General features: G+C 43.9%; 1 protein-coding gene across 7 annotated transcripts in view; it reads right to left on the minus strand.

The window, feature by feature from the left end:
* Positions 1-19,005, minus strand: part of LOC139409378 (discoidin domain-containing receptor 2-like) — a 71,130-nt gene that overhangs the window by 47,336 nt on the left and 4,789 nt on the right. For all 7 annotated transcript variants that reach the window (XM_071154452.1, XM_071154448.1, XM_071154450.1 and 4 more), the window contains exon 2: positions 2,882-3,011. Coding sequence is in view for 4 of the 7 variants with exons in the window: in XM_071154448.1 (XP_071010549.1) it covers positions 2,882-2,963 (82 nt within the window). In the remaining 3 variants the exon portion in view is untranslated. The remainder of the gene's footprint in view (positions 1-2,881; positions 3,012-19,005) is intronic.

Raw genomic sequence — 19,005 nt, forward strand, 5'->3', positions numbered from 1 at the left:
GGTCAACAGAACAGTGAAGAGACCCATGGACAACAGAACAGTGAAGAGACCCATGGACAACAGAACAGTGAAGAGACCCATGGACAACAGAACAGTGAAGAGACCCATGAACAACAGAACAGTGGAGACCCATGGACAACAGATCAGTGGAGAGACCCAAGGTCAACAGAACAGTGAAGAGACCCATGGACAACAGAACAGTGAAGAGACCCATGGACAACAGAACAGTGAAGAGACCCATGGACAACAGAACAGTGAAGAGACCCATGGACAACAGAACAGTGGAGAGACCCATGGACAACAGAACAGTGGAGAGACCCATGGACAACAGAACAGTGGAGAGACCCATGGACAACAGAACAGTGGAGACCCATGGACTACAGAACAGTGAAGAGACCCATGGACAACAGAACAGTGGAGACCCATGGACAACATATCAGTGGAGAGACCCATGGACAACAGAACAGTGGAGACCCATGGACAACAGAACAGTGGAGACCCATGGACAACAGAACAGTGGAGACCCATGGACAACAGAACAGTGGAGAGACCCATGGACAGCAGAACAGTGGAGACCCATGGACAACAGAACAGTGGAGAGACCCATGGACAACAGAACAGTGGAGACCCATGGACAGCAGAACAGTGGAGAGACCCATGGACAGCAGGACAGTGGAGACCCATGGACAACAGAACAGTGGAGAGACCCATGGACAGCAGAACAGTGGAGACCCATGGACAACATAACAGTGGAGAGATCCATGGACAGCAGAACAGTGGAGACCCATGGACAACAGAACAGTGAAGACCCATGGACAACAGAACAGTGGAGACCCATGGACAACAGAACAGTGGAGACCCATGGACAACAGAACAGTGGAGAGACCCATGGACAACAGAACAGTGGAGAGACCCATGGACAACAGAACAGTGGAGAGACCCATGGACAACAGAACAGTGGAGACCCATGGACAACAGAACAGTGGAGACCCATTGACAACATAACAGTGGAGACCCATGGAAAACATAACAGTGGAGACCCATGGACAACAGAACAGTGGAGAGACTCATGGACAGCAGAACAGTGGAGACCCATGGACAACAGAACAGTGGAGAGACCCATGAACAACAGAACAGTGGAGACCCATGGACAACAGAACAGTAGAGAGACCCATGGACAACATAACAGTGGAGACCCATGGACAACAGAACAGTGGAGAGACCCATGGACAGCAGAACAGCGGAGACCCATGGACAACAGAACAGTGGAGAGACCCATGGACAGCAGAACAGTGGAGACCCATGGACAGCAGAACAGTGGAGAGACCCATGGACAGCAGGACAGTGGAGACCCATGGACAACAGATCAGTGGAGAGACCCATGGACAACAGAACAGTGGAGAGACCCATGGACAACAGAACAGTGGAGACCCATGGACAACAGAACAGTGGAGACCCATTGACAACATAACAGTGGAGACCCATGGAAAACATAACAGTGGAGACCCATGGACAACAGAACAGTGGAGAGACTCATGGACAGCAGAACAGTGGAGACCCATGGAAAACAGAACAGTGGAGAGACCCATGAACAACAGAACAGTGGAGACCCATGGACAACAGAACAGTAGAGAGACCCATGGACAACATAACAGTGGAGACCCATGGACAACAGAACAGTGGAGAGACCCATGGACAGCAGAACAGCGGAGACCCATGGACAACAGAACAGTGGAGAGACCCATGGACAGCAGAACAGTGGAGACCCATGGACAGCAGAACAGTGGAGAGACCCATGGACAGCAGGACAGTGGAGACCCATGGACAACAGAACAGTGGAGAGACCCATGGACAGCAGAACAGTGAAGACCCATGGACAACAGAACAGTGGAGAGACCCATGGACAGCAGAACAGTGGAGACCCATGGACAGCAGAACAGTGGAGAGACCCATGGACAGCAGAACAGTGGAGACCCATGGACAACAAAACAGTGGAGAGACCCATGGACGGCAGAACAGTGGAGACCCATGGACAGCAGAACAGTGGAGAGACCCATGGACAGCAGAACAGTGGAGAGACCCATGGACAACAGAACAGTGGAGACCCATGGACAGCAGAACAGTGGAGACCCATGGACAGCAGAACAGTGGAGACCCATGGACAACAGAACAGTCCCACTCACATCAAAGAGACAGCAGTAGCAGTTAAAGCCTCCAAATGGAAACTGATAAGAGAATTATGTTCTCCAGGTACATAACCCAATGTAATTATATTACTCTCAGTCTGCAAACCAGAATGTGTAAGATCCTGGTCGAATGAAACAGACGGAGGCCCAGCTAAATAGTCAAAAAGGTTTATTCACGGAACGTTCTAAAGTCAAGAATACAAAAAAATTATTTTATACTGACTTCCCACGCCCACACACAAACATACGCACACACATACACACAAACATACGTACACACATACACACAGACATACACACAAACATACGCACACACATGTCCTGCTACGCACACACTGTCTGTCTCACTACCCAGCCGACAGAGATAGTGACCTTGTCCTTGACGTACTCCCCTCTCTCTCCCAAATCTCTAGTCAGGTCGGCACCAAGCTCAGACAGTCTGTGTTTAAAATACCATAAAGACATATTGTTTTACCCTAATTCTGACTAGGACTACACATTTATTGATTATGATTTTATACATTCTAATCAATTCCATACAATAATATGGTTCAGGGCGGATCAGTCTAATCATTCAATTAACAGACAATTCTCACCTATCAGAAACACACACACACACACACACACACACACACACACACACACACACACACACACACACACGTTCTCCATACCATTCCCATGCCAACACTCACCTGGGTTAACCTGTGAGGTGACGTCTCCTAACAGGTAGAGCAGGATGATCAGCGGAAAGTAGCCCCCCCACAGGCACTTCATCCCAAACACACACACACACACACTTTCACACACAGCGGGTCTTCAAACCTGAAATCAATGAGAAAACAACCGTCAGAATATGTCATACAAGTTTAAGTATTTGGACTGTGGTGAAATGAAACAGAAGTTTTAGGGTCTGTATTTGGATCCATGTGGTATATTCAGGCAGTTGGTGCAGTTTCATGTCTTTCCTCCAGGGAACCAGATCATCTGAGAGGTTCAAGGGAAAGCTGCAGCTTTTACTGGAGGAATGGTTTTCATTTGCTCAATAAAGACAATAATTGCTGTCTGAAAGTGGAATTTCCATTCATTCATTATCTTACCACCGAGTGAAGAGTGAAAGCATATTAAAATGGCGGGGATAATTTAACATTACAGTAGCCAGCTCTGAGTAATAAAACTGTACATAAAACTATATCCATACATCTAAATGTAAATACTTTAACATTCTTTAGTAGTTCTCCATCCCCTGGCTGTGTGTGTGTGTGTGTAACATTCTTTAGTAGTTCTCCATCCCCTGGCTGTGTGTGTGTGTGTGTAACATTCTTTAGTAGTTCTCCATCCCCTGGCTGTGTGTGTAACATTCTTTAGTAGTTCTCCATCCCCTGGCTGTGTGTGTGTGTGTGTGTGTGTAACATTCTTTAGTAGTTCTCCATCCCCTGGCTGTGTGTGTAACATTCTTTAGTAGTTCTCCATCCCCTGGCTGTGTGTGTGTGTGTAACATTCTTTAGTAGTTCTCCATCCCCTGGCTGTGTGTTGTAACATTCTTTAGTAGTTCTCCATCCCCTGGCTGTGTGTGTGTGTGTGTAACATTCTTTAGTAGTTCTCCATCACCTGGCCGTGTGTGTGTAACATTCTTTAGTAGTTCTCCATCCCCTGGCTGTGTGTGTGTAACATTCTTTAGTAGTTCTCCATCCCCTGGCTGTGTGTGTAACATTCTTTAGTAGTTCTCCATCCCCTGGCTGTGTGTGTGTGTGTGTGTGTGAAACATTCTTTAGTAGTTCTCCATCCCCTGGCTGTGTGTGTGTGTGTGTAACATTCTTTAGTAGTTCTCCATCCCCTGGCTGTGTGTGTGTGTGTAACATTCTTCAGTAGTTCTCCATCCCCTGGCTGTGTGTTGTAACATTCTTTAGTAGTTCTCCATCCCCTGGCTGTGTGTGTGTGTGTGAAACATTCTTTAGTAGTTCTCCATCCCCTGGCTGTGTGTGTGTGTGTGAAACATTCTTTAGTAGTTCTCCATCCCCTGGCTGTGTGTGTGTAACATTCTTTAGTAGTTCTCCATCCCCTGGCTGTGTGTGTGTGTGTGTGTGTGTGTGTGAAACATTCTTTAGTAGTTCTCCATCCCCTGGCTGTGTGTGTGTGTGTGTGTGCTAGAGAGGACTTCAGACAGGACGAGGCAGGAATAAATTAAGGCAGCATTTCAGAGAGGGAGACAGAGAGAAACAGAGAAAGACAGAGGGACAGACAGACAGACAGATACAGAGTGAGCGAGAGACAGAAAGAAAGAGAGACAGATCGAGGGACAGAGAGAGAGAGAGAGGGAGAGAGAGACACACAGAGAGAGGTCCAGCACGCCTCCTCTCTTCAACAGACCCAAACAGCCAATGGTCTAATCTTCTCTTACCTTAGAGGAAATGTCGATGTCCACTCACAGTGATCTTTTAGTGATTTATTCTTGTCTCATGTGGTTGTCTGACCTACCACTATTAATGATCCAGTAAAAGGTGTGGGGGGAGAGAGTTGGGGTTGCACATGTAAATGCTTTACTGTCATTCTAACTGATTATTACATAATTACAAACAGTCTACGGATGTGGCAATCTCACTGTGTTAATAGCTTCTTATGTAACAAACACTATTTAAAGAAGGAGAACGACTGGAGCAGAATCATTAGTGGTTGTTCTATCTTTGTTAATATAAAAGTAAACATTTCTCTAGTAAGATTGTAATCTTTGGATAGCAATAGTTGGAAGTACCATGTAACAATGTGGAAATGCAATGTCAATACACTGCACCTATGCAGCTACCATGTAAATTCATAGGGTTTCGGAACCTTAGGTAAAGTGGCAGTGTGGTTTTGAAGAGAAAGGCAGAGGGGTGAAGAGTGTACTATGGACTGTATAGAGTTAAGCTGGAGAGATCAGAAAGCCAAAAGGGGAGGTTTCCTGGTCGTCATCCTAGGCCAAAGGGGCACGTGTGTGTGTGTGTTTGTTTGTGTGTGGGACATTTCCGGCTGTTCATCCCTGGCCAAACAACTTTCTATTGGCAGTGCGAGGCTGCGTAGGAGTGGCTTATAGATCAACATGTCAGGGTCAAGCAGCACAGCACTCCTCACAACCACACACACACACATACGCACACATGCACAGGCACACACACACACAGTCTTGTATAACTGACCTTGTGGGGACACTCAATTCAGTCCCATTCAAAATCCGATTTTCACTACTTCCCTTACCCTAAACCTTACCCTAAATCTAGCTCCTATCCCTAACACTAATTCTAACCAGAACCCTAAACCCTCTAGAAATAGAAATAGCATTATAACTTGTGGAGACTAACAAAATGTCCCCAGTTCTTAAAATGTTTTGTTTGTTTACTATACTTGTTGGGACTTCGGGTCTCCACAAGTATAGTTAAACATGACCACCCACCCACCCCCACACACACACTAAACCTTGCTGTGCCCTCTGCAGTAAACATTTACACATACTAACCATCCTCCACACACTCGCATAGCTCTACACCCAGAGACCACACTTTCACACTCACACCACCTAGGAACCTCACAATAACCAGGCCACTGCCATATATCAGTGTTAAAACCTGGAGTTTCATACAATATAACAGAGTTGTATTCTGGCTGTGGGATACATATTCAGATCTGCTGCCCAATACCACTGCCAAGAATGAACTCTGATGACACCCGATGTTACAGAACGACTTCTTTATCTATATACAGTTCCTGTAAATCAATAGACATTTATGATATCTTAAATTCCAGAATATAAGGAATCCTGCTTTCATGCAAGTCGTCAGACATTCGGCATACGATTTCTAAACCATCCTTACTTTCACAAATACAATAACATCACTGTAATTGTGTTTTTGTAATCAGCTAATCACAGAACAAAACAGCTGTAAAACTGTACAAACTCTCAACAGCTCCCCTTCACCAACACCCATCGACCTCTGAATGGCCTCATTGTGCATTCATCAACAAAATCATCTAGTTAGTTTCTCCTTCAGAAGTGCTCCATTTCCTGTTATATCAGATTACAGCCATATCACACTAAGACACTGGCCTCCTTATAAGGGTAAATATATAGGTGTTAATGCTGGGCTTAAACAGTTAATGAAACACAAACAGCTGGTGGCTTGTGTCATGTGTTGGGGAGGGAGAGTCAGAAAGGTATTTACCATGTGGCCAGAGAGAACAGCTCTCATGTATAAAAGTGTACATAGAGTTAGCATGAAAAAAACCCAACAGATTTTCCATTTACCAAGGCCATGTTCTGTGACTTTCAACACCGCACTGTCATAAGATTCCACCTTTTCAACAAGTCAGTTGGTCAAATTTCTGCCCTGCTAGAGCTGCCCCGGTCAACTGTTACTGCTGTTAAGTGCTGTTATTGTGAAGTTGAAACATCTAGGAGCAATAACGGATTGGCAGCAAAGTGGTAGGCCACACAAGCTCACTGAACGAGACCGACAAGTGCTGAAGCGCGTAGCACGTAAAAATGGTCTGTCATCGGATGCGACACTCACTACTGAGTTCCAAACTGCCTCTGGAAGCAACGTCAGCACAAGAACTGTTCGTCAGGAGCTTCATGAAATGGGTTTCCATGGCCGAGCAGCCGTACACAAGTCTAGGATAAAAATGTGCAAAGCCAAGCGTCGGCTGGTGTGGTGTAAAGCTTGCCGCCATTGGACTCTGGAGCAGTGGAAACACGTTCTCTGGAGTGGTGAATCACGCCTCACCATCTGGCAGGACAAATCGGACAAATCTGGGTTTGGTGGATGCCAGGAGAACGCTACCTGCCTGAATGCATAGTGCCAACTGTAACATTTGGTAGAGGGGGAATAATGGTCTGATAGTGGGACTAAGCGCAAACCAGATGGGATGGCGTATCGCTGCAGAATGCTGTGGTAGCCATACTGGTTAAGTGTGCCTTGAATTCTAAAGAAAGCAATGACAGTGTCACCAGCAAAGCACCCCCACACCATCACACCTCCTTCTCCATGCTTTACAGTGGGAAATACACATTCAGAGATCATCCGTTCACCAACACCGTGTCTTTCGGTTGGTACCAAAAGGACACATTTTCACCGGTCTAATGTCCATTGCTTGAGTTTCTTGGCACAATCAAGTCTCTTCTTATTATTGGTGCCCTTTAGTAGTGATTTCTTTTCAGCATTTAGACCATGACGGCCTGATTCACACAGTCTCCCCTGAACAGTTGATGTTGAGATGTGTCTGTTTCTTGAACTCTGTGAAGCATTTATTTGGGCTGCAATTTCTGAGGCTGCTAACTCGAATGAACGTATCCTCTACAGTAGAGGTAACTCTGGGTCTTCCATTCATGTGGCAGTCCTCATGAGAGCCAGTTTCATCATAGCGCTTGATGGTTTTTGTGATTGCACAAGAAGAAACGTTCAAAGTTCTTGAAATTCTCCATATTGACTGACCCTTCATGTCTTAAATTAATTATGGACTGCAGTTTCTCTTCGCTTATTTGACCTGTTCTTGCCATAATATGGACTTGGTATTTTACCAAATAGGGATATCTTCTGTATACCACCCCTACCTTGCAACAACACAACTAATTGGCTCAAACAAATTAAGGAAAGAAATTCCACAAATTAACTTAAGGCACACCTCTTAATTGAAATGCATTCCAGGTGACTCCACCCACTCACGAAGCTGGTTGAGAGAATACCAAGAGTGTGCAAAGCTGTCATCAAGTCAAAGGGTGGCTACTTTGAAGAATCTCAAATATAAAATATATTTTGATTTGTGTAACACGTCTTGTTACTACATGATTCCATATGTGTTATTTCATAGTTTTGATGTCTTCACTATTATTCTACAATGTAGAATAATAGTAAAAATAAAGAAAATCCTTGAATGAGTAGGTGTTCTAAAACTTTTGACCGGTAGTGTAATTACAGTGGTGGAAAAAGTACTCAACTGTCATACTTCAAATTCCTTAAATAAAGCCAACCAGATGGCACGATTGAATTATTTTAAAAAAATGTACCGACTACCAAGGGCACACCAACACTCAGACATAATTTACAGACACATTATTTGTGTTTAGTAAGTCCATCAGTTCCGAGGCAGCAGTAATGACAACACGTTATATTGATGTGTGTGTGAATTTGACCAGATTGCTGTTCTACTTGACCATTCCAAAAGTACTTTTGGGTGTCAGGGAAAATGGATGTGAGTAAAAAGTACATATTTTCTTTAGGAATGTAGTAGAGTAAAAGTTACAAAAAAGTCAAAAATACAAATAGTAAAGTACAGATACGCAGAAAAACCAATTAAGTAGTACTTCAAAAGTACTTTTACTTAGTAAGAGCTGTATTCTCCATCCAGGTAGGTATCTGCATGGAGCGTAGGGCTGTTGTCTCATAACAAGGCTTTGCTATGGTAACATCAGAGCAGGCTCTGACACACAGGACACAGGGTTATGGGCTGTCTCACATTCACCATTATGGAAAACTTCTGCTCATTCTCATTTCATAGCAGCATGGAACACTTATCCACTCACCAGTATCGTTTTAAACTCAAATTCCTTTTTCATGTGAAAAGTTACGATAGTTATCAAGTCCAAATGTAAATGTTTTTGCAATGTCTGTAAAAGTTTGCTGACATGTTAGGAGCTGAGATCAAGCTTTCAGTAATGATCAGTGAGTAACTCCTCTTGACAATGTTTTATTCTGATGCAGCAAACTATTGAGAGTAGTGTTTCTACAGTCCAATGGTTGAGCTACTGTTCAGTTTCACTCACCTCTCACTGACAGGCTGTCAGGACTGGAGAGAGAGGGAGGTAGACAGGGAGGGGGGAGAGAAGAAAAAACGAGAGCACAGGTGCATAAGCCCAACCACTCACCTCACTGATTAAAATACTTCCTGACTAAAATGAGACTATTGATCAGACTATTCACCCCCCAGCTCTTCAGGGTCCAACAAACTCTATCATTCTGCAGCTATACTAGAGGCCCTATAGACAGCAGAGAGATTTGTTGGATCTTCTGATCTGGAGGTAAATTCAGGGGAGTAGAGGGAGACAGGGGAGGAACAGGAAGAGAGGCGGAGGTAGCTGGACAGAACGGGGTACATGAGGAGGCACAGGGGGAGTTAGGGGCCCTCCTAGGCTAAAGGTGAGGGGCCGGAGTGGGGCAGTGGACAGACAGGACCTGTGTCTTGCCATACACTGTCCCTCACATTCCTCCTCACACAGCCTGCTCAAGTAGGCTTGCTGCTAGGGGTCTACTGTCGTGTGTTAGTACACAGCCCGCTCTATGGGGCTGCTGGGGCCAACTATAGGGCTAATTTTACCCAGGAATGGGTTTCATACACTCCTATAGCTCCTGCAGGAATCAACCTAGACTTACTAAGTAGGGTCTCCCCAAAACCAGCTCTCAAAGCCTATATTACTCACTGTGCTCTGGTTGGAGTTGAATGTACCATACTGTGCCTAGTGTGCACATATGCAACCTAAGTTATACAGTTGACTTCTGATACATGCAATGGGCTTGACAGTGTGCTCTAAACTGGAGCATGCAGGGAATAGAAGTCATGGGTAGAGGATAGGGTATAGGGTTAGAGGCTGGGGATTGCTATTTAACAAAGCAGAGTGAACGGTTGTGCTTTGGTCCACTGCTGTCTGTCCCTCATTACTGCTGTCAAATAAACTGACATCACGAGACAGGGGCAAACTAAATGCTTGATCCTATTTCTGTACTAAATCCTGAAGGGGAATTCAACCTTATGGTCCACCCTACCATATATGCATTAATAACAGATGAAGCTGGGAGTCTCAGAGCATGTCTGTCTGACAAAGTCAAACAGTCAACAGAAAACTCAGATCAAAGTCATCTTTAGAATAACAAACTAATGTCAGACAGCAAAGCACTTCTCAATGCTTTCACGGAGGCCACAAAGGAAAACAATCAGGCTTGAACCAGTCGGAGAGAAGTCAAACAAAGGGGGGAGGGCCATATCTGATACCTCGAGAGTCTGAGGTGTGGAGGTCAAATCACTGATGGGGTTATCAGAGAGAAAGAGTGAGACAGAGAGAGAGATTCAAAAAAATTGAGAGACCACAGTTCTTTTTTATGAACTCCAAACTGCCAAATAAAATCCAAACGGGATCCTAAAGAATAAGTACAGATATAATAATTGTCTAAAATGGTTTAACCATTGAAGAGAAAAAAAGAACACAATATTTATTGACCTCTTAACTATTTTGAAAAAAAGTGTCAACACTACATGCGCATTTTTTATGATTTTACTGTGTTACAGTTCATAAGGAAATGACTCAATTGAAGTACATTTATTAGGTCCTAATCTATGGATTTCACATGACTAGACAGGAGCGCAGCCATGGTTGGGCCTGGGAAGGCATAGGGCCCACCCACTGGGGAGCCAGGCCCAGCCAATCAGAAAGAGTTTTTCCCCACAAAAAGGCTTAATTGCAGACAGAAGTACTCCTCAGTTTCATCAGCTGTCCAGGATGCTGGTCTCAGACAATCCCGCAGTTGGAAGAAGCCGGATGTGGAGGTCCTGGGCTTGCATGGTTACAGGTGGTCTGTGGTTGTAAGGCCAAATTCTCTAAAACAAATTTGGAGGCGGCTTATGGTAGAGAAATTAACACTCAATTCTCTGTCACCAGCTCTGGTGGACATTCCTGCACTCAGCATGCCAATTGCACACTCCGTCAAAACTTGAGACATCTGTGCCATTTTGTTGTGTGACAAACTGCACATTTTAGAGTGGCCTTTTATTGTCCCCAGCACAAGCTGTACCTGTGTAATGATCATGAGGTCTAAATCAGCTTCTTGGTAAATCACACCTGTCAAGTGAATGGATTATCTTGGCAAAGTAGAAATGCTCACTAACAGGGATATAAACACTTTCATGCACAACATTTGAGGGAAATAAGCTTTTTGTGCATATGAAACATTTCTGGGATCTTTTATTTCAGCTCATGAAATATTGGACCAACACTTTACATGTTGCGTTTATATTTCTGTTCAGTATAGTTCTATCTGCCCACAGTGCCCTGTCTTGTGCTCCCAGAGTAATACATTATGTAACTGTCAAAAGGAAAGACTCATAAACTAAAGTTTTCCTTGTATATTTTTCTACCACAGAAGAGTCTACTCTCCCTGTATAAAATATGGACGTTTTCCCCTTCAATGGACTCTTTGTTGAAGTGACACATCTGGATAATTAAAGGGACGTGAGACGTGGCAGTGTGTGTGTGTGTGTGTGTGTGTGTGTGTGTGTGTGGACTGTGTGTGTAGGCTGGTGGATAATTCCTACTGATGAATAGGCTGATGTGACTGAGAAGTCTGTCTGACTGACTCTCCCTCACACACACACACACACAGCTGGTCAAAGCACTGCATAAGTATTCCTGTTAAAAACAAATATTTAGACCAATCATGGGAATTAGCAGTAGAATACACAATGGTACAATTTGGTAAGTTGTTTAAGGTTTGGACATTACAATGTGTGTAAAACAAAAATGGCTGTGAAACACCACAGGAACCCTCAATCCCACATCCCCATACAGCTTATTTCCCATCCACTTCTTCCCAGCTTCACCTCATCCCACCTGCCAGGAAGACAGTGAGACCTCTCCTAGATGTCCCACCAGTCCCAACCACTCCCCAGTACTGGAAGTCCTCAGCCTCCGCCAGCCACCCCCTTTGCCCACCATTATCAGGTTCCCCTTCCTCCCACCCCTCCCCCCGGACCTAACCCCACCGCTCCCCTGCCACCAGAACCCGACCAGTCAGAAATATTAACTTATCACACAGGTTCACAGTGGTAAAACCTATGGGATAGAAATATTACTTTGCTTCAAAGCTTTCATGAATGTTTTTACTTTTCATGAATTTTTTATTTTGAAGATTGGATCAGAAATGTTCTCACTATCATCATGCTCTGTCACTCCCTCTTGCTTTTATTTAACTCCAAATGTATGTTCATGTAAAGTGAAGTTAGTGGGTTGAAGTTGTACAGAGCAGCAACTTAGTATGCTGTTCCTAAATATGAAGACCAGAACGTTGCTTCTGGTGCTGGGAAAAATAACGTTCTGCAAAACTATCGGTTCCCCCCAGGCTCAGAACAGGAAGTGGCCAAGGACAGATACTCCCGTCAGAAAACCACAGACTGGGCTTTGTGGGGCTGGAATTGGGAAATGGTTATTCAGCTACAGATATCATGAACTGGCTGCACTGGACAGAAACTTTTATGTTGACTGTGTGGAGACAGACACATATCAAGACGTGAGCACTGTCAGTGAACTGAAACGGTCTGCTACTACTGATCAAACCGTGCACACTGTATTTAGTACAAGGTGGGACTGAAAAGAGAGGGGATGTGGGTTTTATGCTGTTTGCACAGGGGTTTTGGATGTGCAGAAACAAATCATATTCTCCTGGAAAGACTTCCTCTCCTTCCCTCGTCCTCTCACGGTCATACAGAGGGCTGATGGTCCTTGCACCATGGGGGAACCGGTAGAGTCAACACACAGAGGTGCCCTGCTCTGGTCCCCTCCTCTGCTCGTCTGCCTTGGTCCCCTGGCCCTCTGACCTGGCCCTCTGACCTGGCTCTACTGTCAGCAGCACTCACATGCTATGCCATGAGCAAGAGGAGTAGTGGAGAGAGGAGAAGGGTAGAGAGAACGACTGGAGAGAGGAGAGTGGCTGTGGAACAAGCCCAGGCTCAGAGTAAAAGTGAACTGCGATGTGAATAACATTTGCTCCAGACTTTTCATGGGGTGATCAGCTCAATAACGACAAAGGACGACAGCAAATTGGAAGCAAAGTGAAAAATGTTTATGCAACTAAGATCATTTGATGGTGTAGGAACAACTGTTGAATATACTTGTAAGTCTATGCACAGTATTCTGTGCATGGAGGAGAGCTTAATGACAGTAAAGGAAGAGGAATGGAGAGGTTTGATTTACTGTGGAACCAACTGGGCTCTACAGCACAACTTGAGACCATTGAGTAAAGTCTGCAATGTGTGTAATTCTGTCTCTGTATGTGTGTGTGTGTGTGCGCGCGTGCATGCTTGCCTGTGTGTGTAGCGTCTGCCTTCCCTCAGCCCGACTGTGTAGTGCGCCAGGCAGGGTAGTTATCTTTTATAGTGGCCAATTACAGTGAAGTAAAGCTGTACAGACCAATGATAGCAGCATGAAATCACCAGTCAGCCTTGATTAAAGGGGCATCCCTACAACTTACCCATAACCTGCTCTGAAACACACTACCTGTCACTATACACAGCCTGCTTTGAAACACAGTCAACCACTAGGATGTGAGGTCCTGAATGTGCCTAGTTACACATGAACGAGGAGAAGGCTGAATTAATAAATACAGAATAATATAAACTGTGACCCCTTATTGTTTCTCCTTCCGCACCCCCCTCTTCCTCTTGTATTCAGGTTGTGTAAACCAATTTTTTTTTTTTATACAGAATCTAACCTTTCCTAACCTATCATATGATGTGGCTTCAGGAAGTGATTGTGCATATCGGAGCTGAGATCTTTACCTCTTTCCCTGTACATTAATATACCATAGAGCTTGACTGAAAGATATCTGCCTCTGAAACAGACTGTTAGACAGAGAAGAGAAAAAGCAGAGAGATTATCTGAAAGCTATAATTTACTCCCAACTTCAGTCAGTGTTGAGATCTGGTAGTGATTAATGGGCTAAGAGGGTGACACCCACACACACACACACATGACCGGGGGCAAACTACCTGCTCTCCAGGATACCTACAGCACCCGACGTCACAGGAAGGCCAAAAATATCATCAAGGACAACAACCACCCGAGCCAATGCCCGTTCACACCGCTATCATCCAGAAGGCGAGGTCAGTACAGGTGCATCAAAGCTGGGAAAGAGAGACTGAAAAACAGCTTCTATCTCAAGGCCATCAAACTGTTAAAAAGCCATCACTAGCCGGCTTCCCCCAAGTTACGTAACCCTGCATCTTAGACGCTGCTGCCCTATATAAATAGACTTGAAATCACTGGCCACTTTAATAAATGGAACACTAATCACTTCAATAATGTTTACATATCTTGCAGTACCCATCTCAAATGTATATACTGTATCCTATTCTATGCCGCTGACATTGTATATCCATATATTTTTATATTCTTAATTCCATTCCTTTACTAGATTTGTGTGTATTGGGTATATGTTGTGTAATTGTTATTTTTTACTTGTTAGATATTACTGCACTGTCGGAGCATTATGCTACAACCGCAATAACATCTGCTAAACATGTGTATGTGACCAATAAAATTTGATTTGACACACATACGCAGGCCACACAAGCACACACATGCGTGTACACTGCACACACGCACATGCAAACATACAATTATATCCACAAACTATTCTTCTCTGGAAAACATAAAAATCGAAACATTTGATTAATTCAAGGGTATGAAAGTACAAGCTATGGCTGGTAAGAGCAATGCAACCTGGGCAGACAGGCGGGGCAAATTAACAGAAAGTAAAACAATGCAGAGAGCATTTTATTGGCCATGCGTTCATTAGCTGGAGCTGTGTATGTGTGTGTATGCAGCCATACGCTAGACAAGCTACCATGACCAGCCACATCAGCTTCTGATTACAGCCTCTCTAGTTTCCCCTTAAGCCCATAACATAACATGCCATAGCAGAGATTTCATTTTGATGGGAATGCATGAAATCCTAATCAAATGTAGTTGTTTTTTTATCCAAAACCAGAGCCAGGTGTAGGCATATAAAAAATAGGCTGTAAAGTTTCAGACTGTGACACAAGCGTGCCACGCATGCACGCCACACACACGAGAGGTGGGAGGGAGAGGAAACACTGGAGAGCACAAGACTCCATTATGTGCATTTATGTGTAATGCTAATGTGTGACACATGGCAGGGAGGGGGAGAAGGGAAGATTATATACAATGATGGCTGGTCCATGTGCTACCTGTACCTACCTAAGTCCAAATCAACAACACAATTGTAGGGTTCTGTGTGACACACACTCAAACACTATACACTCTCATTTGGTGTCACTCCCAGCCCTGATACTAGTGACCCTCTCCCTGACTGTCTGGCTGGTAAGACTATCTGGATTGTATTCAGCGTTAATGATACCCAGCTGGGCTTAACGAGACCTGAGAGAGAGAGCGAGAGACTGAGGGGAAGCGTCAGAGAGGAAAAGAGAGAAAGTAGAGAGAGAAAGAAAGCAAGAAAGAGAGAAAGAGAGAGAGGTTTTAAACTGAACTGTATTGGATGGAGTTTGTAGAGTTAAATGAAGCCCTGTGGAAACTCAACGGTCAAGTCCAAGAAGTTATTTTCCATTTCCCCCCATAACAGCAGCAGTCAGTCTGCCGGACCATGGTGCTTAAATCCTCTCAGAGCCCCAGACCCACTCTCACTCTGCCTTTCCCCATCCATCTCAATTCTTTACTACTCAACTAAATCTGTTCATGTCAATATTACCACTTAAAGTACAACTTCTTCTACTTCAATCAATTACCCAACTACTGCTGCTTCAATAAATTACCCAACTACTGCTTGCTTCAATAAATTACCCAACTACTGCTGCTTCAATAAATTACCCAACTACTGCTTGCTTCAATAAATTACCCAACTACTGCTTGCTTCAATAAATTACCCAACTACTGCTTGCTTCAATAAATTACACAACTACTGCTGCTTCAATAAATTACCCAACTACTGCTGCTTCAATAAATTACCCAACTACTGCTGCTTCAATAAATTACCCAACTACTGCTGCTTCAATAAATTACACAACTACTGCTTGCTTCAATAAATTACACAACTACTGCTTGCTTCAATAAATTACACAACTACTGCTTGCTTCAATAAATTACACAACTACTGCTGCTTCAATAAATTACACAACTACTGCTGCTTCAATAAATTACCCAACTACTGCTGCTTCAATAAATTACACAACTACTGCTGCTTCAATAAATTACACAACTACTGCTGCTTCAATAAATTACACAACTACTGCTGCTTCAATAAATTACACAACTACTGCTTGCTTCAATAAATTACCCAACTACTGCTTGCTTCAATAAATTACACAACTACTGCTGCTTCAATAAATTACCCAACTACTGCTTGCTTCAATAAATTACCCAACTACTGCTTGCTTCAATAAATTACCCAACTACTGCTTGCTTCAATAAATTACCCAACTACTGCTTGCTTCAATAACTTACCCAACTACTGCTTGCTTCAATAAATTACACAACTACTGCTTGCTTCAATAAATTACACAACTACTGCTTGCTTCAATAAATTACCCAACTACTGCTTGCTTCAATAAATTACCCAACTACTGCTTGCTTCAATAAATTACCCAACTACTGCTGCTTCAATAAATTACCCAACTACTGCTTGCTTCAATAAATTACCCAACTACTGCTTGCTTCAATAAATTACCCAACTACTGCTTGCTTCAATAAATGACCCAACTACTGCTTGCTTCAATAAATTACACAACTACTGCTTGCTTCAATAAATTACCCAACTACTGCTGCTTCAATAAATTACCCAACTACTGCTTGCTTCAATAAATTACCCAACTACTGCTTGCAAATGTAACACTACTACTGCTACTACAAATATCTCCATGGTCACACTTTATTTGGATCGTCCCATACAGATGGTCATACTATACAAACAAACTCTCCGTTGATAAGCAACTGGTTTAGAATTAGGGTTAACGTAAAGATTAAGTTTACAGTTAGTGTAAGGGTTAAGTTTAAGGTTAGGATAAGGGTTCATGTTAGGGCTAGGGTTAGTGGAGTTAGTTGAAATGTTGTTGACAGTTATTGAACGTCTACTGAACATCTCCTTGGGACTATCCAAATAATGTGTTACTGCTCCACTTCTACTTCTAAAAACACCACCATAAGTACTGTTCTATTACTACGCTATGTCTGAGTGGTTTCAAGCTGTCAAGACATTTCTCCCAAGACACTCCAGTACACTCAGACAGTTTGGATCATTCTGTTTCCTTGAATATCGTACTGCTTATTCATGATACTCAACAAAATGTTCCATTCTAAAGTAGTAGTCACGAGAGAGAGAGAGAGAGAGAGAGAGAGAGAGAGAGAGAGAGAGAGAGAGAGAGAGAGAGAGAGAGAGAGAGAGAGAGAGAGCGAGCCGAGATATTTCTCTCTAACGTTTTCCTGTTGTTTTCAGGTTCTTGCCAATCCATCCATCTGTGTGAGGCGTTAAGAGACCAGCTCCGTCTCATCGGTCTTCCCTCTGTTTTTCTCTTTCCTCTCTCTCCATCCACTCAAGGCATTTTCCCACTCAAAGCAAAGTCATTATGTTTTATTCATCTCTTTCTTCACTATGTTCTCATCATGTGGACCTCAAAACTGAACCAGCAAGAGACAAACAACTTCAGCCTAGTTTGCTAAGCATTGATCACGAACCAGTTTAGACCTTTGGGTGGTTGTGATATTCATGTACACTGGTACTTAGAGTAGGACAAGACTGAGTGTGACTGTGCATACTAACCAGTAGTTCACCCTGTCTTTAAATATAACACTTTATTTGTATAGTCCATCTGTAAACGCTCTACAAACTATCAGTAACATTTTAACCAACTATCTACCAACCCTAACCTTAAGCCTTACCCTATCCTCCGCCGAGTCCCCAACAACCGGATGTTCCGGTTCTCAGGGGAAATGGAAATAGAGCCTGTGACACTACTTCTGCTTTTGGACATTAACAAGGGGCTCGTTCGAGTGGTAAGGTGAAAACAAACCGACACTAGACGAAAGTCGAGGAGTGAAGTCGGGTGTGGTGCATCTGTGACAGCCAAGAGTCGGACACTGATGTGGTTTCCAACAGCAAGGCCCAGTACAACATGGCGGTGTTGACATTGTTTTCAAGTTTGTCTTTGTAATGTAAAGATAAACATGTCTCCAACCCCCATATCACACACTCATGAAGTGAAAATATATGTGTGTACATTGTACAATAAATTGGTGTGAGAGACCATCAAACATCACATTAATTTGCTCATATCCATGTATACACGAATTGGGGAAAGTTGGTTTTTCAGTCACATTTCGGGTCACGTTTGCATGGGTCAAACAAAATCACCTCCAACAACATGGCAGCAGGATAAGGTTGGTGAAGAGTCATGGCCTTTGATCTGCAGTCAAAACGTCATGGCCTTTGATCACATGATTTATGTAAAGCTCATGCAGTTGACATGTAGGCACACGCCGGACAATTTTGAAAAAAAAATAAAAAAATTCTCCCCAATTTTGTGGTATCCACAGTCTTGTCTCATCGCTGCAACTCCCGTACAGACTCGGGAGAGGCGAAGGTCGAGAGCCATGCATCCTCCAAAACACAACACAACCAAGCTGCACTGCTTCTTGACACAACCCTGAAGCCAGCCGTACCAATGTGTTGGAGGAAACACCGTACACCTGGCGACCGTGTCAGCGTGCACTGCGCCCGGCCCGCCACAAGAGTCGCTAGTGCGCGATGAGACTAGGATATCCCTGCCGGACAAACCCTCCCTAACCCGGACGACGCTGGGCCAACTGTGCGCCGCGCCATGGGCCTCCAGGTTGCGGCCAGTTGTGACAGAGCCTGGACTTGAACCCAGAATCTCTAGTGGCACAGCTTAGACCTCTGCGCCACTCGGGAGGCCCTATAATGGAACATTTTTATCCCCATAATGCAACACACTTTGAAAAGGCGGTGACCACTGACTTGACAAAAGTGATCCGCTC

This window comes from Oncorhynchus clarkii, chromosome 5, assembly GCF_045791955.1.
Source record: "Oncorhynchus clarkii lewisi isolate Uvic-CL-2024 chromosome 5, UVic_Ocla_1.0, whole genome shotgun sequence".
In the NCBI taxonomy this organism is placed as follows: Eukaryota; Metazoa; Chordata; class Actinopteri; order Salmoniformes; family Salmonidae; genus Oncorhynchus; species Oncorhynchus clarkii.